The sequence below is a fragment of the Vulpes lagopus genome, chromosome 2 (genome assembly GCF_018345385.1).
Source record: "Vulpes lagopus strain Blue_001 chromosome 2, ASM1834538v1, whole genome shotgun sequence".
NCBI classification, from domain to species: Eukaryota; Metazoa; Chordata; class Mammalia; order Carnivora; family Canidae; genus Vulpes; species Vulpes lagopus.
The window spans coordinates 175,280,223-175,304,757 of NC_054825.1; the positions used below are offsets into that span (position 1 = coordinate 175,280,223).

At 55.1% G+C, this 24,535-nt stretch overlaps 1 protein-coding gene across 1 annotated transcript in view; it reads left to right on the forward strand.

Annotated features, from left to right (window-relative positions):
• Positions 1–24,535, forward strand: part of PEPD (peptidase D) — a 110,854-nt gene that overhangs the window by 39,633 nt on the left and 46,686 nt on the right. Inside the window, exons 8-9 of the mRNA XM_041746015.1 lie at positions 5,134–5,209; positions 6,182–6,228. Of these exons, the coding sequence (XP_041601949.1) occupies positions 5,134–5,209; positions 6,182–6,228 (123 nt within the window). The remainder of the gene's footprint in view (positions 1–5,133; positions 5,210–6,181; positions 6,229–24,535) is intronic.

A 24,535-nucleotide genomic window follows, 5' to 3' on the forward strand; every position in this document is an offset into this window, starting at 1 on the left:
CTCCCAGGCCTCCGCTGCATGCAGCCCACGTCTGCTTGGCCCACGTCCAGTCTCAAGCACACTTAGCTCACTGCTGAGCGAAACCACCGTTTTCTTCATGGCTCTCATTTCTTCGAGAGGACTTATTGGTTGAGCCTCCCGAGGATATATAATTCCAAGGAGCTCTCTCGTTTCTGTCCCCTCCTGTTGTTGTTCTGGGATTTTATCCTTTGCAGCACCAGGTCATGGGGTGTGGAAGGAAGGGACATGGGCTCCCCTGGCCTTGAGGCCCTGCCCGCCTGCCACAGGCCCATCCCCCCTGCACGTTCATCTCCAGGAGAGAAGGAATCTCGTCCCTTCCAGTGGCTTTTGTTCACCACGGCGGCACTTGGATGCTTAGAGACTGATTTTGGATATACTTCATCCTGTCTTGCTACTATTTTAATCAGCAGCAGAGTCATTCAGACCTCAGCTAATTAATGTCTTAATCCTGAGTTTAATGCCCAGAGGCTGTTTTGTGACCTATGCATATTTAAGGGGGAAAAAAAACCCCCAGATTGCACAAATAAATCTCAGCCTTGTCCAGTTTTTGACATTTCTAGCCTGTTGCAGGGGATGCTGGGCCCGGCCTCCCCTCCTCCTCCTCCCCTGCCTATGGCGCTGCCTGGGTATGATGATGGTCAGGGGCATGGCCACAGGCCTGGGGACTCTGCAGGAGTCCCCGCATCACCTGCACGTCCGCCACCTCCTCTTTCCAGTCCAAGAGCCTGAGCCGTTTTCGGCCCAGACTTCTTAACTGCATACATGTCATCCTGTCCCAAGCCTGGGTCCTCTGATCCTCATGGAGGAGGTGGCCTTGATCCTTTCCTGAGAATAGAGGACTTGCAGATCCTATTTCTTACCACCATCCCACACATCCTGGAGCCAAGCAAGGCCAGGGCTGAGCCTGACACCAGGCGGCCCTCCCTCTGCAGGCCCCTGGGACAACAGAAGTTGGACCATGGCAAAATCCCTGTTTCCTCATCTTTTCATGCCCAGGAGTAATAGAAGTAGCCCCGTCAAACTCAGCACAGTCAGTCCTCCCTGAAGATAGAGGGAAACTGAATACTGGAAAGTCTTATTTTTTACGGTAATCTTAAAAACCATTTCTGGTACTTGTGTCCTGGAGATACTGGGCCACGCTGGACATCTGGCACCTGGGCAGGACTTAGACCCAGAGTGCCCTGTGGGTAATCAGGTGAGCCAGCACGCAGCAGATGCCTCTTCTCAGGGCCTTTTAAAGCTCGGATTCAGTTGGGCCAGGCTGATTTTGTTGGAGAACCAACTGCCTTTGTGGCATAATTTGTCCTGGTTTGTTTGACGGGTTGTGTGTGTGTGTGTGTTTTTTAACATGACTTAAAAATAAGTTCTGAGTAAATCAGGTAGAGGCCTCGTTTTTCATCTTCCTCCAATTCAAATTGGGAAAGAAAGCAGGCCTCAGCAGCAGTGGTTGGAGGTTCTTGCATCTCTGATGGGAAGAGAGTGTGGTTTGGGCGCCACGTCTCCTTGGAGGAGAGGTCGGCGGCCTGTTTTTCCCAGCCCCTCTGCAGATCCGGGTGCTCTTGCTGCAGGGAGGGGCTGAGGGGAGAGCCCATCATGCAGTTGGCTCCTGGGGTTCAAATCCTGGGGCTGCCTCTTCCTAGCTGCGTGGCTCAGGGCAAGGCCGTGGCTGGGGCAGTTTGGGCTGCTGGAGCCTGTGCAGGGCAGGCCTAGCTGAGCGACATCTCACCCTGGCTGCCAAACTCCCCAGGGTGGAGTGGAGGAAGCCTCTTTTTCTTTTTGAAAAGAGCCATGAGCTCTCATTTTTGGCAGTAAGGTGTTTTCCAGGTTTGGTGCAACACCCAGGTACTGTTTCTAACCCCGATTCCTGCGTGTCTGCTTTGGGCCAAGCCCTTGGGGTGCTGCAACTCTGCCTTCCAGGACCACGGCCTTTTGGAGAGGAGACTTAAATGTAAGAGGAGTCAACGCATGGTGGCTCTCTGAGGATTCCTGTAGATTGCCCTCGAACTGTAGGGAAGGGGTACGAGGTGTGGGTCAGGTGGGAGCTGGAGGTGAAAGGGCCTGCACGGAAGAATCACTGCGGGGGTGAGTGCAGGCAGGTGTTGGAGACAGGCATGGGAAGCCTCAGGAGCAGTCGAAATCCATCCCGAGGACATTTAGAGGCCCCCAAAACTTTTAAGCAAGGAAAAGCATGGTCACATTTGTGTTTCTTAAAGATCCTCAGCCACTGTCCGTGAGCATAGAGGCCTGGAGGCAAGAAGAGACTGGAGAGTTGTCCAGGTTGGAGGCAGTGGGGTCTGGATGGAGGGAAGCGGAGGGTGTGAGAGAGGTTGTAGAGGTAGAACTGCAGCCCTTGGTCATCACTTGGATGTGAGAGCAATGGGCAGATGCCAGGAAGGTGTGTGGGATGACCTGCAGGTGTCTGTTTAAAGCAGCAGAGTTGGGGTGGAGCTGTGGGCTGAGCTGGAGGCGCCTGGAGGACCTACAGGTGGAAGCACAACTGAGAGGCCTGTGCCAGAGATGGGGGTGGGGGGTGGGGTGGTTTGGGAGCAGGGGAGGGAGATGGAGGGGGGGTAGCAGCCCAGTGGTGCCAGAGGAGGCAGGGCTCACTGTGCTGCTTCCTCTCAGTGGTCACGGAATGCCTGTGGATTTGGCAGCCTGGGGTCCTTCTCCCACACATTAGTGAGAGAGGGGCTGGCGGGGTGGGGTGGGAGGCTGAAGGAGAAGAGTGGGGTGTGGGAGGAGATGGAGGAGAGGTCTGAGATAGAACACGAAGCTGCTCCTACCCCCCTCCCAAAGCAGCAACGGCTATGGTCTCCCGTCCAGAAATGTGGTGGAGTAGTTGGGGATAGAGCTTGCCCGGAGGAGGAAGGCGAGGAGGTGGGTGTGGTCACGGGGGCCAGGTGGGCTCCAAGCCCAGACGTGTGTTGGGGTGCTGAGCCGGAACCACCCCTTCCCTTGTAAGTGGGTGGGTGGAGGGGAAGGCTTGGGAGTTAAGGGGATAGAGATGAGTTCATTCGTGCACTGAGAAGGGGAGGAGGCCCGAAGACGGGGTGGGGGGATCTTAGGGAGATAAAGTTGAAAGGAGCCCTCCTGCCCTCATGTCCCCATGCAACTCCTAGCACAACTGGGACGGTGCCGAGGCTGGTGGGGCTGACGACGGGGAGCTTGCCATCTCATCCGCGCTGTCGCAGACTTTCCCGCAGGCCTGGTGGCCCTGGCTCATGCCTGCAGCAGGCACAGGCCCCGGCTCAGCCCTCGTGGGGGTTTGGCCAAGCCCATGTGGGTGTGTGGGCACAGCACGTAGGGGTCTGAAATGTTGGCAAGGGTGGTGGCTGGCAGGATGCACCAGCGATCTCAGCCGAATAGAGGGGCAGAGGGCTGGAGGCGGGCACAGCCTGCGCCCGGTTCCCACCTGTGTTGTTGCTCTGGTCATCCCTGCGGTGGAGAACAGAGGCCCACTCCCCTCTTAGCAGGACTCGGCAGGCGGCAGTGAGGAGCGAAGCACCAGGGGCTGCTAGGCTACTCGGTGAGTGGATTTGGACCTCGGGAGCTGAGCTGCCCAGGCTTTGGACCCTCACCTCCAGGGCACGGGAAGCAGCTTTCTGTTTCCCAGGTGGCACTGCGCCCAGCCCCCCTGGTGGAGAGTCAGAGACACCTTATGACTATCAAGAGCCAGGCGTCAGGCTTCAGGGCCTGCTTCCTCAAGAAAGGAAGGATATTTGTTTGGAAAAAAGTCTCACTGGGCTGAGGGGCTTATCTTTTCCACATTCCTCAGAAGGTTTTACGGTCTTAGGAGGGCGTCACAGTGCTGCAAGATGCCTTCGTCACTTCCCCGTGACAGATGGCTGGCTGTCCCAGCTGGATGGCACCATGGAGACAGTGTGAGTCAGTGGCTGGCTTGGGCTGCTTCTGTGACGTCCCCAGAGGTTCGCTGCCTCTGATGGAGGTGGGAGCACCTCCGCTGCCATCCTTGGCCTTGGTCAGGCTTCAGGGCCCTGCTGACAGCGGCTGGACGAGGGACACACTGAACGGAGGGGCAGGCACTGGTCTACCATTGTCAGACACTCTGGCCCTGCTCGTCTGCCTGGTGCTCGAGTGTGTTTTCTGTGTGAGAGGGAGAGGTGGTGGAGGTGTGTCACCTTGTGTAAGGAGGTAGAGCTGGCCAGGGGGCACGCACCGGGGACCCTGGGCTGCCGCTGAAATGCCCATGGTCTGGAGTTGCTTATCTGAAGCGGAGGCTAAAAACAAATATTTACGTGGCTTCTCTAGCTGAGTCTTACTTGACAATGAGGTTGATTGCAAAGACCAGGGACTTAACCAAATTTGGACAATTTAACGTGAATTTATTGAGCAGGCCCCAGGACCCCTGGGAATCTAGTTGCAGGAGGCAGAGCTGAGTCTGGGAAGGACAGCAGGGCCTCTTGGTTGCACCTGCCTGCCCCGCACAGCTCCCCTCTCTTGTCTCCTCCTCTCTGTACACCTGCTGTTTCCACATTCTTAGCTGCACTCCTGGCTGGAAGCGGCTGTTCCCACCCCACCCCCAAGCCCTGGGTCCGTAGGGGGCCTGACGGGGCCGGGAGATATATTCCTGGGCTGCCCCAAGGGCAGGTGGGTGGGTAGACCTGCCGGTAGACCAGTTGACATCTTCAGCTACCTGGGCAGAGCCCTGGGAGTCTGCACACTTGGTTCAGGTCCGGCAGCCTTGCCAGGTAGATTCTATCCCCATGTTGTGGATGGGGAAACGGAGTCTCAGTGAGGCAAGATGTGTCTGGCTGCAGAATCTGGGTTTCTTCGACCACGCGCAGTGGTTTCCAGATCTTATAACTAGAACCAGCCTGCATTAACACCCAAGTCTGGCATTAGATCAGGATGGGCAGTGCTTAGTGCAGTGTGTCACTGCTGGGGCGCGGTGGCCCGTCCTGCCGCCACCCCCACGCCCCAGTGGCCCTTCTGCAGCCTGGCTGGGCCCAAGCTGGCTCTGTGCTCCTCCCCAGGCTGTGCAAGGTGTGGTGCACCCTAAAGTCTCCCGGAGGTCGGCCGGGGGTGGGGGTGGGGTGGTCCAGCCAGTCCCTGCTGGGCATCACTGACTTTGCCACTTTGTTCTCTCTGAAGCCGGGTCTTTAAGACGGACATGGAGCTGGAGGTTTTGCGTTACACCAACAGAATCTCCAGCGAGGCGCACCGGGAGGTAAGCGGGGCACACTCCTTGGAGCACCCTTGGAGCGTGGGTGGGCAAGCAGCCTGGCTCTGAGTCGGGCGAGAGGGCCTCACTGAGATGGGTGGTCCCGGGGTGGCCCTGTCCCCAGTGCCATGTGAACGAGTAGCGGGTGTCGCTTCTAGCAGAGACCCAGTGGTGGCTCTTTTCTCTTCCCTGTGGGCGCAGGGCAGGGACAGCAGGACCTCACCTTAAGGCACCCACCCCACCCTCTGAATATTTCCCAGCAAGAAGTCCTCACTTCCAGACGGGTAGGGCTCTCCATCCTGGCGCTCCTGCAGTTCCTGCTCCTTTTAAAGGATCTCCCACCCTTACCGGTGATTCAAGCACATTGATTACTGTCCTCTGTTTTCCAAAAACAGCCTCCTTCACATGGCTCTTTCCCAAACCTTCCCACTTCACCTGAGGAGCAAGAGCAAATAAGGAAGCGTATTTCTCATAGGACGTTCAGGGTGACTGGGAGAGCCTGGCGCCTGCTTAGTGACGGCCACAGCTTTGCATCACGAGACAGATAAGGGTCATTGGTGGGCCACAGTCTCTTGCATGAGTTCGTTTTGTGTGTGTTTTATGACAGCTCAACAAAGGAAACCTTTGAGGATAGGATCGCTGTCTGAGCATTAAGTATTCACCAGACATCTTGGTTAAATCTTGGCCGCCATCCGTCTGCCGCCACCTGAGCTGTGTAGCTTGGTGCCAGGTGCTCACAGGCTCCCAAATGGAAGCGCCCCAGAATGGTTTAAATAAACTGTATGGCTCTTGGAGCTTTAAAAAAGTTCTAATTCGTCACATGTCTGCACCACTGTGTGCACATATCATTTTTTCTTTCTTTCTTTCTTTTTTTTTTTAAAGAAGAGATTTCTTTTGAAAAAGAGCTATACATTATTTATAAGGCAGTGTTACTTATCTCCTTAATACAAATGTCTTTGCTTAATATCCATCCTCCAGGTAATGAAGGCCGTAAAAGTGGGAATGAAAGAATATGAGATGGAAAGGTAAGCCGCGGTGTGTCTCTGGGTAAAGATTAAAATGTAAAAAAAAAAAAAAAAAACCACAACAATTTATGTTCTCTGAGCAAGTAAGTACCAGATGAGGCGCCGCAGCCCCGCGCGGATTGAGTGGGGACCATGAGCAGGGCTTCAGCTCCAGGTACAGGGCGTTTGTCTTCCGACTGTGGCCACCTCCCTGGCTCTGGGCAGTGTCTGATGGTGATGGTCTTTGATGACTTTTCAGGATGGCTTAGTGCCCCATCAATCCACTCTCGGACTCGGTTTCTGCAGTTTGCAGGGAACTTTACCAAACAGCTGCCATGGTGACTCTGAAAGCCGCTGGTAAAGCAGCTTGCCGTTGTCCTGTGTAAACAGTGCCATTACGTCTGCTGTGCTGGGACGACTGGGTCAAGGAACGGTTAAGTGGCTTGTAAAGGGGCACTCCAGCGGCCTCCAGCGAGCCCCTGCCTCCCGCCCACCCAGCCCTTCCTGGGGCGGCCTGGCCGCGATGAGCTCCTCAGCCTGGCTCTGGGACCCAGGGCTCAGCACATGCTGCTCCTGGCTGGAGGAAGCCCTGGGGTCACACCCACACTGCCCCGGTGGCTCTCCTCCCGCCTAGGTCCTGGGGCAGGAGGCTCCCTGTCCAGCATCTCCCCACCAGTGACAGTACCGTCTGGAAGCTCCGCTGGGGAGAGGACATAATGAGAACTGCGTATTTGGCCTCCGTCCCCCAGTTCCTGGCACAGAGCTTCTAGAACCCTTCTAGAATTCCTTCATGGAGAGCATCCCTATTCACAATAAGCCCCTTTCAGGCACACCTGAGCGACTCTTCGAAGGTGGGGGCTGGTTGCTAGAGGAACCTCCAGAGAAAGCTTAAACAGGCTGGGGCAGAGGGGTGCAGGGCAGGCATGGAAGCTCCTCGCCCCTTCCCCCCTACCTTGCCCTGGGCACCTGTCTCCTGTTCGGCCTTCCTGAGCTGTATCCTTCCCAATACAGTGGTAATAGCGCGTAAAGCACTTTCCTGAGTCCTGTGAGCCGTTCTAGCCGTTATCAGACCCAGGAGGGGGTCATGGCAACCACCGGTTTATAGCCAGGCTGTCATAAGGGCCAGAGGCCGGACTTGTGACTTGTGTCTGAGGCGGGGACAGGCTTGTGGGACACGGCCCTTAACCTGGGAGGTCTGTGCTGACTCTGGCAGTTGGTGTCAGAATTAAAGTGTAGGACGTTGAGTTGGTGACCACGGAGAAGTGGAAAATTGCTTGGACTGAGAAACCCACACGCTTGGTGTCAGAGTGTTGTGAGGACAGAAAGAAAGAGTTGCACCTTTACGGCCACCCGCATTCTGGGCTGCCCCTTCCTACCTGGCCTTGCAGGAGCGTGGTGCTGCCTCCCCTTCCCCAGTTTGCAGACCCCAGCTGGGTGCCGTCAGGGCCCACTCTGTGTCCACCCCTCGCAGCCTTTCTGGTCTGCCCGCAAGTTGTCTGCACAGCGGGTGGGCGGGGGTGGGTGTTCACTGTCATGTGGCTCGGGGACAGGCATCTTTTTCCGAGTCTAACCCTGAAGGGAGTCCAGTACAGAGGGCGTCTGTATTTCTGTCCTCTTACCCCGGGTAGAAAGAGGTTAATGTGGCTTTGAGGGCCCCCGTTGCTGTGGCATCCAGGAGGGGACACAGAGCATGAGCTTCATCGAGGACCCAGCTCTGTCGCACTGGAGGAGGATGGGGACGGGCACACAGAACTGTCCCAGCTTTTGCCTTCACGTGGTCTGCTGCCACGTGGTGTCTGCTCTGGTAGTCCCAGAGTCCTCGCCCCCGACCAGGATCTGGGACAGGAGTTCTGCGGGGCTGCCTGGGAGGTGGGCCGGGCAGCGGTCCCCCAGACGGGCACTGCCCCACAAATCTGTTCCCAGCTGAATTGGCCCGTGGCTGGTGCCTCGAATAAAAATAACCCAGAAATTAGAGCAGGACTAGCTTGCCCCCGAGTGGAGCCCTGCGGTCTCCTGTGCGCAGGCGGCCTCGTGTCCTCAGCTGCTGGCAGTCCTGCTCCAAAGCTGGCCCCTGGGAGGCGCCTGAGCTGCCCTCCCACCGGGGTCCAGAGCCTGAGCCTCTGCAGCCCAGGCTGGCCTGGTGCAGCTCTCGCCAGGGGCCCTCGGAATACTCCCCCAGCTCCCTATCCCCCACCCAAGGCCGTGGACGTCTGTTTTCTCTTCTGATGAGAAATTTCAAATACCTATCACCCTCTGCAAAAAAGAAAAAAGGAGTAGGACAGTGAACCTCGAAGTCCCCACCAGGGTTTTGTCTCCTCTTGTTTGGCTGTGGTATTTAAAACCGAACCCCAGACGTTGTGTCAGTTCAGGTGTCAGTGCAGCCGGAGGTATCTCAGGGGTTGGGGACCTTTGCCCTTTACAGGGACCACCATGGCTAACCAGATTACTAATTCCTTAATCTTGTCACTACCTGGCCCACGTCGGTCCGTTTGCGTTGGGATCCAGAGGCTGCACGTTGAGTTTGGCTGCTGTGTGAAGGGGCCTCTGTTCAGCTGAGCTCTGGGGACATCGTACCTTTGCCTTCAGACTACTCGGTCCCCCCCGCCCCCCGCCCTCCATTCTGTCCCCTGTCCTCTGGATCAGGGGACACTCTCAGAGGAATGAGCCTGAAGCTCACGCCGGAGCCTCCCTGAGGGAGCCCAGGGGCATTACTTCCACTCCACTGGACACGCCAGGTGTGTGCACTGTTGTGTACCTACTGTATACCTTGCTGCCCGCGGGGCTGACTGTAGGAGGTGTGCCATGGAAGCGGTGCCTGCCCTGGGAGCAGAGAGCGGGAACCTTCCTGGGGTGCAGAGTTGGGGGGTTGGGGACTGCGCCCAGGAATAGCTGAGGCAGAGAAGATGCGAACAAGAGACAGAGTCTGTTTCTGAGGGACAGGTGGGCAGGGTGACCTGTGGGGGCAGAGGGTGTCACCCCCAAAGGCGGTGGGAGGTTGGTTGTCCTGGGACATTGTCACATCTTGGGGTGTCCCTGGCCAGGCTTGAGGAGGGCGCTCCCTATCGCCGGTGCCGCCCAAAGCCCGTGGGGACATTGCAGTGGTGAGCTTGCGGGCTGCTGGCTTCCCTCTGCCCGAGCCTCCTCCCCACCGGCACATTTCTCTGTCACTGCCCAGGGTGGGCGGGGCGGGGGGGGGGCTGCGACACAGTTTGTGGTCTGCGTCCTTGGGAGGCTGGAGGCTTCTTGAAGTCCTGTCTCCTTCATGCACAGGGTCTGCCCCACAGGTGGTGTCAAGTCTGTGTGGGGGGCATGGATGGGAGACAGAAGGAAGTGGCCTGAGCTGTGCTTTGCTGTCCTCTGTCCCATCGTGAGCTTTTAGACTCCTTCCTTAACCAGGTGGGGGCTATAAAATCTCCCCTAGCGCAGGTGTTGCTTCGCCGTGGGGTGTGACTGTTTTAGCGCAGGCCACACTGATTCCCGGGGAGGCCCAGGGTGGCCAGACTCCTGTGCAGGCCACCGACCCACAGGGGTCCAAAGAGCATCCGTAGACCCTGCGGGACCTTCTGCCAAGAGCATGGCCAGCCCCAGCCCCACAGAGGGACACAGGGCAAGAAGAGCAGGGACTGGTGTGCAGCCGGACTGGAGGCAGGGGGCAGTAGGGGACAGGGGCCGGGGGTGGGGGGGCGCTGAGATGGGGCTGATTTTCTCAAAAGAGGGCGCACCGTCAAGGCAGTGGGTGCTCAGACTCGGGCTGAAGAGACACTGGCCGGGAAACCGAGTCCTAAGCCTCATCCCTTTTTGTTGTTTTATTATCAGAGGCTTGTCATAAAATCTTGAGGGCATGCTAAACACACGCACACACACGCACCCCGAAAGGAAAGCGAGCTGATGGCGTTCATGAAGACCCGTCCTGCTTTGTGCTGTGCCTGTGAATAGGGTTTTCCGAGGAAACCAAGATCATCTTCCGCAATCGAGGCGTGGCAAATTGTGTTAGGCCAAAACGACGTTACCGTGCAGGTAAATGGGGCGCTAACAGCAGGGCCCAGTGAGGCGGTCCGTCGCCGCGTCCCGTTATCTCGTGTTAGTGGCGGAACCAGCTTGTAGCGGCTGGCGTGGGGCTGGCAGCTGGAGCGGTTACCTGCAAACGCTAATTTAGAGCTGCCCAGTTGGCTGTGTAGCAGGTCCCGGCTCACATTTGCCACGAGGAGATTAATAACCATGTGTTTTGACAGCCTGGGGCCTTAATTGAAATTATGTGGTCTTCCTCTCCAGGCTGTGCAGGGGGGCGTCCGGGGCCTCCCAGGACAGCATCCATGCGGGTTGTGGGGGGGCTTCACGAGGCCAGAGGGTCTGTGAGGTGCGTGTGGGGGGTGGGCACGGCGTCCTGCTCCCCAGGTCGAGGAGGACCCCGGCCCTGCCTGGAGACCGTCGACAGGGCCTGGGTTTTCTCTGCTCACGCCTCCTGCTTTCTTCCAGGCCTTTATTAATGCAACGCTTGCCCCCCGCGCTGAGGTCTGTGGCCTTTCCCCGCCCCCTGGCCGGATGGAGCAGGGCACCTCCCGGGTGTTCAGTGTGCCCGCGGAGCCGGGCTGGGCTGCGAGAGGGGGGCCCGGGCCGAGGGCCGAGGGGAAGGGGTCTCCTGCTCTGACCCTGCGCGCCCAGGCACGCACGTACACACACCCCACTGACACCGCACACACTCACCCCAGACATACACTAACACCACCCGCCGACACCACATATACACATACACACGCACCCACCCCCACACACACACTACAAATGTACACACACATCTCCCACTGTCACCACATACACAGACACAGCACCCACTGGCAGTACACACACATCACAGGCACGCACTCACGCAGCCACTGCTCCGACACCACACGGTCACTCACCCCCTCGCGTGCACGCCATAGATGTACACACACGTACAGACACCACCCATTGATACCAGACCCTCACCCCCCCACGCACCACAGAGCTACACACGCAGATACCACACACCCACCCATACACATGTAGCACCCGCCAGACACACACACAGACACCACCCACTCACCCGTACACACCCCTCCACTCACCCACCCACCTACACACGGGCGTACCGACACCACCTGCTGATACACACACCCCCCCACACACCTCCACATGCCGTATCTGTGCACATACTGCTACCCCAGCACACTCACGCACCGTGGACGCATGTATCACACACAGCTACGCAGTCCCACACACACCACACGCATCATACACACCACACGTATACGCCGCATGTACTGTACGTGCACCACAGACATACACATCACACAGAGACCCCCCAGCACATACCACACTCACATGCTGCGTGCGTATATACCACACACATCCACACCGCACCACACACACCCACGCCTACACACACACACACACTCCCTGTAAGCTGTTGGGTCCTGGGTCAAGTAGTTGATCTTTTTTACTTTACCCACCCCACGGAGCAGGTTGCAGGACCCTTGATATGTTTGTTCAAGCCATTTTTTTTCCTTTTTTGAGGATTAAAAAATTAAACTCCAGTGAGGATAATTGGAAGATGGGAGAGTCTATAGGAAACCCCACGACCACAAGCCTGCTAACTCGTGATTATGGCTGTAGGAAGCACAGGCAGCTGACACAGAGAAGGTGCTTTTCCTGCCCCCGCCCCCAAGCCTAGGCCTCACCTGGCGCAGTTGACCTCTGAGCTCATCCCTCCCAGTTCCCCCGCAGATGTCAGATCCCCTTCCCCCCAGTGATGGCACTGGCTTCTCCGTTACATCTGCACGGGCTGCACTCCCAGGTCTCCAGAGACCACCGACTCTTCTCAGATTGGCTCCCTCCTCTTTGTCCATCCCTCCTGTAATCACTACCAGGCCATCCCCCAGGTGTGTGGACCTGCGTGGACCCACGTGCCCCCCCCCTCAAGGGGGCTCTCCCTGCCTGGTGGGTGGGCATGGTGGTCAGACATGGCCCTGGATGGCTCTGGCCGTGCCCCTCACGGGTCATGCAGAGGATCCATGTTTCATTGGTGACGGATGTCACCAAAAGGCCCGTAGTTTCCTCCTTCTGGGAAGTTCTGGAGATGTGTCACTTTCAGTTACCTGGGAGTGGTCTGACCTAATGTGGCCTTGGCCTAGGCAAGCCTGGGCATCAGTGAGGCCACCCTCAGGTTACCTTTCCCCGTGAAGGTGCAAGGGTTCCCCTAGGGCATGTGTGGGTGCAGATGGCCTCGGACTCCAAGCCCCCACGGTAAGAGCAGATGCAGTGGGCCTGGGCACCGTCCCAGGCAGTGTCCTGTCCCCTCCGTAGCAGACCTCCTCTTCCCGCTGGCCACCTTGAGGGATGAGGCCACGGCACAGCTCTTTCAGAGAGGGCCCGCGGGGACCGTGGGTGTACGTGCGGCGGAACCTGCCCTTCGTCCTGTGTTGTGAGGTTGATGCAGGTTTCCTGCCAGCACTTCCTCGGCTGTTGGAGACGGGCCACACATGGCTGCCACGAGAGGGGTCAGGAAACCCCCGTCTGTTAGGTACCCCCTCAGGAAGGCAGCCCACGAACACTGCACCCAGCTGGCCGCACTCAGTGAGCTGAGCCCTTCCCAAGAGCCGGGGCCACCGTGGAAGGACAAGGCCTCGGTGTTCAGAACAGCCTTTAGCTCCTGGACTGTCCCATCCCAGGCAGGCAGGATTCCGTGTGCCCACCAGCCTGCTCTGTCCACACGCCCTGACGTGACCGAGGGGAGTAGCTCCCGGGGACTCAGCAGAGCCTGCGTCTGAAAGTGTCCCCGGGGCCCTGGTGGTACAGCTTATAGCAAGGAAGGCTCATTTTGCCTGTAAGAGTAACTAACTAGAAAATGGGTACATTTAGGGCACAGAGCAGCAGGCACCGAGCCAGAAGGATGGACAGAGAACCAGGAGGAAACATGCAGGCTGGTCACACAGCCGTGATTAGAGCTCCTGGGGACAAAGCAAAGGAAGGAGGCATTTCCTTTTCAAATGCCCAGGGAACTGTCCCCCTGAGAATCCCAGTAAGTAGCAGCGGTGCCAGCAGGCATCTTTATGGATTTTCTTGTAGTATTTCACCCTTGAACCCGATTCTGACTGTTGACTTCTGATAAATAGGTATCCTCAGTTTAACGCTGCAGGAGGCCTACTAGGTTTTATCAGGAAAGGATGTTGAATTTTGTCAGGTGCCTTTTTGGCATCTCCCTTGGCCTTTTGTGCGTATGTGTTTGAGGCAATTGATAAATTTTTAATTTTGTGATAGTTTTGGATCACAGGAAAGTTAGAGGAATATTAGCTAGCTGCCACACACCCCACACCCACCCCGCTACCCTCATCATTAACACGACTGTGGCATGTTTGATGTTTGTCACAGCTCACAAGCGATGTTGACACGTTATTACCATCTGAAGTCCACACTTTATTCCAGTTTCCTTACCTTTTACCCGATATTCTCTTTCCATCCCAGGATCCCACCCAGGATACACCATCGCATTTAGTCGTCCTGTCTCCTTAGGCTCCTCTTGGCTGTGACAGTTTCTCAGACTTCCTTACTTTTCGATGACCTTAACAATTTTGAGGCAGACCGGTCAGGTATTTTATACAAAGTCCTTCAGTTTTAGTTTTTCTAATGTTCTTCTCAGAGTTAGATTGGGGTCACAGGTCATCGGGAGGAAGACCACAGAGGTCGAGTGCCCCCTGCAACACATCATATCGGGGGGTAAGGCTGTGAACCTCGCAGATGGCTGGTGTTGACCTTGATCACTTCCCTGAGGCAGCGTTTGCCTAGTTTCTCCACCAAAAAGTTGCTCTTCCCTCACCCCTTCCCATACTTGACTCTGAAGGAGGTCACGGGCTGGCCCACACTTACGGAGTGGGGACTTACGTGCTTTCCCCTTGGTGAGGAGCATGTGTATACACTCTTCGTGATTCTTCTGTATAGGGGATTCATCTCTTCTTCCCCATTCATGTCTTTCTTTCTTTTTTTAAAAAAGATTTTATTTATTTATTCATGAGAGAGAGGCAGAGACACAGGCAGAGGGAGAAGCAGGCTCCCTGCCGGGAGCCCGGTGAGGGACTCGATCCCAGGACCCTGTGATCATGACCTGAGCCGAAGGCAGGTGCTCAACCGCTGAGTCACCCAGGCGCCCCCCATTCATGTCTTTCTTCAATCACTTATATACTTATATGGAGTAGTAGATGCTTACTTTATACTTTGAGTTATAATCCACTATTATTTATTTTCTTGCTTACGTCATTCTAGCTTTGGGCACTGGGGGCTGTTTCTTTTGGCTCCTGTGTCCCTCTGACATCATCTGCCCCCGGTCATCTTGCTTCTTGAGCACTGCCTTGCCCTATGGCACTGCAAGATGCCCTGGGCTCATTTTGTTATGTACCCCACTCCAGCCCCAGAATGAGCCATTTCTCCAAGGAGCCCAGGTTCCTCTTATCAGAACATGACATTAGATACCAAGATCGGGCCCGAGGCGTACCTTAGATGAATTTTACGCAGAGACTTCCTGATGTGGAGCTAGTGTGGCATCCCTGGCACATACCCCGCGTCATCAGGGTGGGTTCCCACCGCAATAAGCTGCGGGACTGAAACGGGGAGGCAGTTTACAGTAGTGGTGAGAGCGTGGTCCCTAGGACACTGGTGTGTCCTGGTCTGAGTACCAGTGCTGCCGCTCACTGGGAAAAGGACAATCATAGCACCTCATAGGGTGGTTAGGAGGTTTCAGCGAACCAGCATATGGACAGTATACAGACTGGCAGCAGCATGTTGTTACTTTTTTACTAGCATTTTGTAAAGATTCAAAATAGGGGATTGAGCTGTATGTTTTTTGAAACTCCCTTTGCCATGTTTTGAGATCAGCGGTTTTGAGATTGTGATTTGGGAAGTTCTCCACATTTTTCTGTTTTCTAGAACAGTTTAGAAAGCAGAGGAATTTTGCAGCTGATGGAGCTAGAGGGTATTATGCTAAGCAAAACAAGTCAGTCTGAGAAGGACAAATGCCATATGATCTCATTCACATGTGGAATTTAAGAAACAAAACAAACGAGCAAAGGAGGAAAAAAAAAGACAAACGAAGGAACAGACTCTTAACTATAGAGAACAAGCTGATGGTGACCAGAGGGGAGAGTGTGGGGGGCTGGGGGATTTAGGGACTGGGGGTTAAGGAGGACATTTGTTGTGATGAGCACTGGCTCATGTATAGGATTGTCGAGTCACTATACTGTGCACCTGAAATTAATATAACACCGGATATTATCTATACTGGAATTATAATTAAAAACCTAGTTAAAAAAAAAAAGAAAGAAAGCAGAGAAGCTTGTCTGTTCCTTGAACATTGAAAGAAGTCCTATAATCCTGTCAGAACTTACCGTTTCTTTGGCGGAGAATTTCTCAGATAATTTTTCAGGTTTTCCTAAGGGATTGTTTCAGCCTGACTTTATCCTTTATCCCTCTTAAAGTCAATATACTACATTTCCCTGGAAGGTTTTTTTTTTTTTTTGTTATCATTTTCTTTCTTTTTTAAAATTGAAGTATCGCCAACATACAATGTTAAATTCGTTCTTGGAAGAATTTTGAACTTACTAGAACCCAGTTACTTTCTTCTTTTAAATCTGAAAAAAAACCTGTCCTCCGTGTCTGTAGTTGTGCTTCCTTTCCCATTCTTGCCTCTGTGTCTGCTCTTTCCATATGGAGGAGCTTTGCCAGAATCTTAGCCGTTTTGATCTTTTCATACACTCAGCGTGTAATTGTCTGCTCCACTGCTGGTCTAACTCCCAGAGCCCCAGTTTTATGACTCATTCCTTTCTCTTCCCTTCCTGACCTTGCTTTGGACAGCCATCTTTTAACTTGGTCAATTGCAACTTAGTTAGCTTTTTTTTTTTTTCTCCCCCTTCCTTTCTCATGGAGTAATAATGAATTTTGGCTCATGTATTTTTGAATGCTGCCTTTCCCATGTCCTAAGAAGTTGTGGTTATTTGCTCTTTGACCTAAGTAATAAACTAAGAACAATTCTTCTAATTTCCAGATAGATGTGGTTAGTTAATTTCCTTGGCTAATCTTTGGCCTTTAGTTTCCACAGAGGACCACACGATTCAAGTGGTGAGACTTAGAGTAGTTAGAGAATGTCTGTATAAATTTCATTTTTCTTAGTTTGGAGATGTTTCTTTGTGGCTTATTGCGAAACATTTTTGTCAGGATTTCATGGAATAAAGTGAAACATTAAACATTTATTGGAAAATTTAAAATTTTTATTTTAATTTTATTTATTTATTTATTTATTTATTTTTAAATTTTTATTTATTTATGATAAATAGAGAGAGAGAGATGAGAGAGGCAGAGACATAGGCAGAGGGAGAAGCAGGCTCCATGCACCAGGAGCCCGACGTGGGATTCGATCCCGGGTCTCCAGGATCGCGCCCTGGGCCAAAGGCAGGCACTAAACCGCTGCGCCACCCAGGGATCCCCTATTTTTATTTTTTGAGTATATACTTTGCTGTACCTTAGATCAGGTTTCTTGTCTCATTCCAGTCTTCTGCCTCCTTGGCTATTTTTTGTACATTTTCTCTAGGATGAAAAGAGGCAGTTTTATGAATTTTGCTTTGCGGTTCTCAGATTTTTGTTTTACTCATTTCCATACCAGGTTGCTTGAGGGTTATAGGTTGATGATTGTTACTTTTTTTTTTTATTGAGTATTTTACCTTTTTACAGCTTACAGGAACCCCTTTTGACCTAATTAGTGCTTTCGGTCTTGAATCCAACTTGCTCTGCTACTGATTTTGCTATTAAATGTTTTCTTACTTCTCATTTTCCTGGTGTATCTTTGCTTACTCCTGGCTTCTGACTTTGTTCTTCAGCTGTAGTTTACCTGTTCCAAAGGCAGGGCCCCTGAGCGTTAGGAGAGCCATTGCACCTGTCGTGATGACCAGAACCTTCGCCCTCTGATGTGCTGCCTCATCTGGTGCTTCCTGGCTTCGGTACCACCTTCCTGGCTCTTAATTTTTTTTTTTTCCTGTCATTCTGGAAAGTTGGTGAAGTTTCCTATGTTCGAAGATTAGTTTCCTATGTTCAAGGGTACTTTTGGTGTAGAATTACTTTTAAACTAAGAAGAAAAGGTCTGTATTTCTCTTGTGGTCTCTACCTCTGTGAGAAAGTCAAACAACATGGATTCCTCACTTTGAAAAATGAGAAACTCAGCATGGTTTTTACTTTTTACCTCCCCCCTGCCCCCTCCTCCAGTTTCTTACCGTCGAACTTCTCTTTTCCGTCGGTTATTTCCAACATTTGTGTTACTGTATAATCTTTTTCCTAATGGTTCAGAATAAGCACTGTCCTGCTGAGTCCAGCACGGCCCCTGTTTTGTGCCACGTGTGCCCTTTCATTGAGTGCTTTTACTTTGGCCTTGTGCACGGGGTCGTTTTCCTGTGGCCTCCTCTGTGAAGGACGGTTTCACTGGGTATTGGATCTTTGTTCCATGAAACCCGTTCCCTCCACGGTTGCCAGGGATCTTTGGCAGATCATCCTCTTTCTCCTTTCTAGGGAACTTTTATATTTTCTCACCTTGATGCTTTATAGGAGTCTGTCTTTATTTTTGAGAGTGACAGTACTGCCCGAGGATGGATGCCGCTGACCTGGGCTTCAGCCGACCTGAGGGAGTCAGGATCCCACCAGCCTTGCCAGCTGGGTTGGAGGCCCCGGTGAAGGCAGCCCTTTGAGAAGAGCTGTGAGCCCCCTGTGTTGGCGTGCGGTTCTTCAGCCAGTAGTGCAGAGGTTGGGGGGAACAGAGCACCGCACAATTCAAGTGGTGAGACTTAGACCAGATGTCCTGTGACTTAGGCCAGTGAAGAGTAGAGCAAAGAAGCTGTCCTACCTTCCACACAGTCCAGAGGAGGGGAAGGAGGACATCGCCTGTCGACTTTGATCCAGCTGACAGGTCCGTGATGTCAGCAACAGCGCTGTGGAGTCGGGAACAGCTTGGCCACCAGCGAGGCTGGTCTGTCTGTGGAGGACGGGCCAGCAGCTGTGGCCATTTGCACACCCAAGTGGGAGTGCCACACCTCTGTGTCTCCTATTATCTCACTGGTTACTCCCCAGGGGCAAGCATTTATCCCCCAGGGTCATGTTATCTGAGACCTATGATATCATTTATATTATTCACTCCCTGGTCTCTCCGTGACTTTCTCCTCAATTACAGAGGCTAAGGGGGTGACCCACTGGGGGCCAGAAGCTATGCAGACAGGCCTGGAGTTGTCCCTATGAGCTCCCAAGATGGCCCAGGATGTTCTTTAACCTGAACAGTGAAGACTTTCTTTACTTCAGGACTTGCTTTTAAATTCCTGTTGTGCATGTATCAGGTCCCTGGACGCCTCCTCTGGCCCTATCTTTTCTCTCATTAATTCCTACTTCTGCACCAGTGGGAAGTTCTCAGGCTTCTCTTCCCATTCACTTAGGGTAACCCGTGTACACTGGCTCTGCTCACTCATTACACTGGGTTTATAACTTGGCCACCGTGACTTTGGTCTGGAGGGCCCCTTCCCGCTTGCGCCCGTTCTCTATCCATGCCTGCCGGCTCTTGCTCTTCGGATGTGCTGCCTCATGGATCCCGTGAAAACACAAGCTGCAGACCTCCGTTCCTCCTGTTTCCCGCAGGGAGACCTGCTCTGGCTCCTACACAGCTGCCTGAGAGCTGTCTGACCCCAGATATGGGGCGCTATTGAAAGCGCTCAGGCCCAGAAGGAAGGGGGAGGAAAGTTTGGGTTGCCTGTGGATTTGCTGTGCAAGGTGAGCCACCAGGAGCTGAGCAGAGGGTGTAAGCCACGTCGGGGGTGTGTGGCAGTGCTGAGCCTTCTCTTGGTGGCAGTAGGAAACACCTTCCCTGCAGTGGGCCATTGCCTGCATTGGCTTTGGCCACACCCCATTAGCTATTAGCTGGCCTGCCTCCCCCCGGGACCCCTGCCTGCTGCTCCTATGGGCTTCTAGAAGCTTCTGTCAGGTTAGAGTCTTGATGGGGGGACCCCCAGTGTCCCACCTTCTCACGCCCCAGGAGGAATTTTCTAGCAAGACAAAGGCCAGAGTCTGTAATCTAGTAGTCTCTGGGCTAGACGCCTAGTACACAGGCAGCTTTCGTTTGGCTCAGAGTCGGGTTTTCTTGGTTTGTTTTGAGTCAATAATGGAAAATCAGGAGACTTTTCTGGCTTTTCCTAGAAATTGAAATACATGGTAAGCTTGGGCTGGAATTCCTAGGGAGCAGCAACCCAGTTGGAGCTGAGCGGCTGCAGGCACACGCAGGCCCCACCCCTCCCCGTCACCTCCCCCAGCACCAGGCCGACCCTTTCCATCACCCCTTTGCGTTGCTTTCAAGCCGCAGCTGCTTTCACAGTCACAGAGAAGGATTTCTCATACCAATGTCTCTATCAAACGAAGGAAAAATAAGATAGTCAAAGGGTCATGTATTTTAAGAAAAATGGGAGAGCTATGGAGGAAAAAGAAAGGCTGCTTCTCGGGTTTCGTGTATAAATTTCTGGTCGGCCTCACTGGTTAACAATTCACCTGCCAGGTGTCCCCCCCCCCCCCCCCGCCAGACCCCCACCCCGGAAGAGCCTTTCCCTTTGCCTGCACCCCCCGCCCCCGCAGCCAACAGGAGGGAGGGGTGGGGGTATAGCCTGTGGCCAGTGTCCATCCGGGAGGGGAACCAGTTCTGACCCAGAGCACCACCCCGAGTCCCAGGAGCACCCAGCGCACAGCTGTCCTGTAGGAGCCATTGTCAGGCTTCAGCACCCAGGGCGGGCAGACAGTTAGGATTTTGCAGCGAGGTTTGGTACTGGTCTTTAGAAAATTCTCATCCACCTATTACATTCTGGTGCAGAAAGAGGCTCCCTGTGGGAGCAATTATTCTGGGCTGGGAGTTTCCCCCTCCTAACTCAGAATTCTGTAGATGTCATGAAGGGTTTAATCCAGGAACTCAGAACGCCGCTTCCCTACCTGCCAGCAGGCACGTCTGCTCGTGAAACCCGGAGGTAGTTTTCGATGAAACCACAGAGCGGGGCTCTCTGCTTCGAGGCCCCCAACAACAGGCTCTGGGCGCCAGGTCCTCTGTGGAGCCAGGCTCATGTCCCCCACACGCCCCCCAAAGCAGGACAAGGAAAAGCGTGGGGTCGGGGTGGCCGGTCAGAGGGCCTGGGCCAGCCCTGCCCCGCTCAGCTGCTGCGCACCTGCAGCTCTCCCCGACGCGGGACTCTGCACACGGTGCTGGGGGGTCAGGAGAGGTGAGGGTGTCTGCGAGGCAGCCTGCTGGTGGCTGGTGGTGGTGACAGGCCGAGGCCAGGGGTCTGGGCGAGCGTGTTGTCACTGTGGAGCACCCCGGGTTCCCCGTGGGCCTCTGGCGCTGCCGTGCTCCACGGTCTCCTCCTGTGCTCTGCTTCTCTGAGCAGAATGAGATGACGGCCACTGCCCTTGGGCGAGACCCTGGCCGCGAAGGCTGGCTTCTCGGGCTCCGGCACCGCTGCTCACAGACCCAGCCGGCCGCGGTCACGTTTATTCTACGGTTTCATTAGAGAAGCCGGTGCCACAGCAGAGCAGCACACCTGCCCACACCACCCTGTCCCCTCTACTTCTGCCTCATGCTTTCCCCTGGGGCCACCCTCCGTGACTGTGCCACGCACACCCACCAGCCCAATGGATTACACCGGTGACAGCCCTTGGGCTCCCCTCGTTTGTGAGTGGCGGTTGCCGACCGTCTGTGTCCAGGCCTGGGCTTCCTGACCTGCAGGAACAGCACCGTGGGCTGCTTAGGCAGGCCTCGCAGGCGTCCCGGCAAGGGCCAAGTGCGCCGTACCCAGCCCTCCAGCCAGGGGTGACTGGGGCTTGTCGGTGGAGGGCCCTGCCCATCCAGCCCCCTTGCACCGCAGGTGCCTGGTGGTGTGAGGGTCAGGGCCTGGCTTCACTTTGTCTTTGCTGCACCCCGGCTCTTCCTGGAGCCCGGCTCCTGGCTGTGGAGCTGGGCAACCCTGGGTGGGGGAAGCAGGTATCGGCGGGGCCTTTCCATCTCAGGAGCCCTTTGAGGGGCAGCGGTTCCTTGGGAAAGAGGTTCCTAGATGCACAGTTTGGAAATGGGGCGCCTCCTTGCTCCCACTAGCCCCAGCCAGCTGGCGAATCCCGGGGGCCCTTGGTGACATTCTGCTCAGGGGCTCGACTGAGGAAAGGGCAGCTGGTGCTGGCAGAAGCTGGACGAGTGTCCCCCTCCCTGGGTGAAAAGACACCGGAGAGCGTCCTGGCGAGTCTGGGGCCTGGCTGCCAGCGTGACCCGTGCAACATGAGTGTGGTTGGCGCCTTCCCCTCCAGCGCGGGCTTATTCAGAACCGGCTGTACACAGTCCATATATTTTCAGCTTGAGCTGGAGTCTTTGAATCATTTATCTTGGCAGCTCTTCTTGAAACTGGAGAAAGGTGCAAATTCATCTAGGTGCTGAGGAAGGAGCCTGGAAGAAAAAAGCGTCTGGTGGCTGCCGTGATGGGTGGCATGCCTAGAGATAGTGCTGGTGGCTCAGAGATCAAACAGCTGAGAAATGGTTTCCCAGGAAGAACTCAGGGAATTCTAAGTAGGTAATGAGTAGTGACTTTCTTTTGATTTACGGCAAGACTTGGCAATCAATCCATAATGCTTTGAAGAGGCAAGAAATGAATCTCCGAGAGGCTGCCGTCTGTATGCTTCGGACTGGCAGTCCTTCTTCGTGGGGGTGGGGAGCCAGGACCCCAGCCCTGGGTGGGCTGGTTGGGGGTCCACTTCACTTTTCTGCCCCCCAAATCCTGGCCCCTCGTGGCAAGCAGGCCGTGGTGCTATGGCTGGAGCTGGCTTGAGGGTGGGGTCTTCACGTCCGTCCTCTGTCTGGCCTCCTCCTCCGAGCTCTTGGCTTTGACCCTGGTGTACCCTGGTTCAGCCTTCAGGTCTTGGGTGATTCAAACCCTGGTGGTTTGTGTCCACAGCCTCCCGCCATCTGGGGACCCCTCTCATCCCTCTGGCCCCGAGGTGCCTGGTTTACTAGGGCTGCCATAACGAAGTACCGTGGATAGGGGGCTCAAGCGTCAGAGATTTATTTTCTCTGAGTCCTAGAGGCTAGAAGTCCAAGGTGAAGGTGTTGGCAGGTTTGATTTCTTCCGAGGCCTCTCTCCTTGGCCAGCAGAAGGCTGCTTCCTGTGTCCTGGCGTGGCCTTGGCCCCGTGCAAGTGTCTTACGTTCCTCTTCTTACCAGGACGCCAGTCAGATTGGATTAGGCCCCACTAAAGACCTCAGTTTAACTTAGCCCTTTAAAGGCCCATCTCCCAGTACAGTCACTCTGACATCGCAGGGTTAGGACGTCAGCCTATGAGGACTGGGGGACACCGCTCAGCCTGTAACCGCCTTTGCTCTGGAGAAATCAGGCCTGGTTTCCTGTCTGCTGCTTCACTAGGTGACTCAGCAGTGCCCACGTTCAGAAGGGCTCAGGCTGGCCCAGGGGGGCTGGCACTGGGGGGCTGGCCAAGGTCCCAGCCAACATTCCGGGGTGGGGGGAGACAAACAAGCAGGAGAATTACAGGTGGTGATAAGTTGGAGTCCTGGGAAGAGCGAGGAGCTGCCATGCCCAGCATGACCCTCAGGCTGAGGCTGAGGGGGGCAAGGAGCCAGCTGGCACTTGCCACATGGTGACAGGGCACAGGGGTGGGGCCCAGCAGGTAAGAGGAGAGCTAGTGGCAGGACCGGGCCTCCAAGATGCCCCTCAGAGGTTTCTGTAAGTGGGGAGGGAGCTGGGAGTTGAGGCTGTGCCTTTGGGTGGTGAGTAGACAGCGGTGGCCGCAGGAGGGCCAGGCTGGGCCGGAGGCTTTGGGAGGAGAGGGCGGGTGGAGGGTGGGTTTGGAGCTGGAGCGGAGGACTCAGTAGTGGATCAGACATTGCGGTGAGGGGCGACGAAGGATCCTGGGGGGTGAGTCCCCCAATTCTCGCTTGGCCGCCTGGTGGTGTTGGGTCACACCGCACAGGACAAGTTTTCCTCCCACTGAGCTGCCTTGTCTGGTCCCTGTCCTGCCTCCTGTCAGTGCATTTCCTGCCTGAAGTGGGAGAGGCCCTGCCCTCGGGCTGTGCTTTCATGAGGTCTGGGAATTTGGACGGAGAGATCCCCAGGGCCTGGCGCTGCACTTTCAGCTGGGGCCAGGCTATGTTTCATGCCCCAGCCTCCAGTGAGTGTGTGTGTTTGTGTGTGGTGAGCACACCCAGCTGAGCACGCACCCCACTCTGCCTGCTGGGGTCACAGCTGCGTGTGTGTGTGTGTGTGTGTGTGTGTGTGTGTATGTGTGTGTACACAGGCCTGGCCCTTATAGGTCCCCTTAGGCCCTGGGCAAGAGGCAGAGGAACCAGGGCAGGAGGTGAGCAGGTCTTATGACAACACTGGGACAGGTCTCCCAGGGACAGGGTACAACCCTGGGGTCTTAGAAATGACACATTAGTGACATGGGCAGACAGGGAGGTAGTGGTTTCCAGAAAGGATATGCGGAGGCCTGAGAAATTCTTGAGCCAGCATGTAAGACGTGAAACCTGTGAGGCCAGGGCAAGCCCCCCGAGTCAGACCCCTTCTCTTGCAGCCAGCCTTTGGCCAGACGTCCTGAGCCCACCGGGTGGCCCTGCTCCCGTGGAGCGTGGTTCTAGGGGAGCCCAGCGGTGGTGGTAGCCACAGTGCCATGGGCATTTCCTGAGGACTGCCCGCACACCAGCCCAGGCTGGGCCCTTGCCCCTCTGTGATCAGATGAGGGTACAGCCCATTTCGTCCTCACGGTCACCTTCTGAGTGTAGGGACAACGGTTTGGTCCCTTCTCTAGGCCGGGAAAGTGAGGAACCAGGAGGCTAAGTGACTTGATGAGGTCGTACCTTTGGCAGGTGGAAGAGCTGGGATTCGAACCCTAGCAGTTATCATTGTACCGCAGAGGCCCAGTTGTCTTGTGGGGAGTGCTCTATAAAAGTTACACAGGGCAAATAGCGTTGATGTTATGAATTCTGATGATGTCTAAGCTAATTTGTCAGAATCGGGACAGTATCTGGCCAACTCTAGGTAGGGAAGAAGTTTCTGCCTCCTGGAGTGGAAGGAGCATGCCTAAGCAGGGGCAGGACCACCACCTCCTGGTTCAGGGTCAGCCTCAGCCAGAAAGCCCAGGAGCCCTCACCTGAGAGCCAGGGGGTGGCCTCTGGAGGTTGCTGCAGCCTCTAGAACTGTGTGGCCCTTCAGAGATAACAGGGACTGGGCAGGGGGAGGGTGGGGTAGAGAGGGGACGGGGCATGGAGG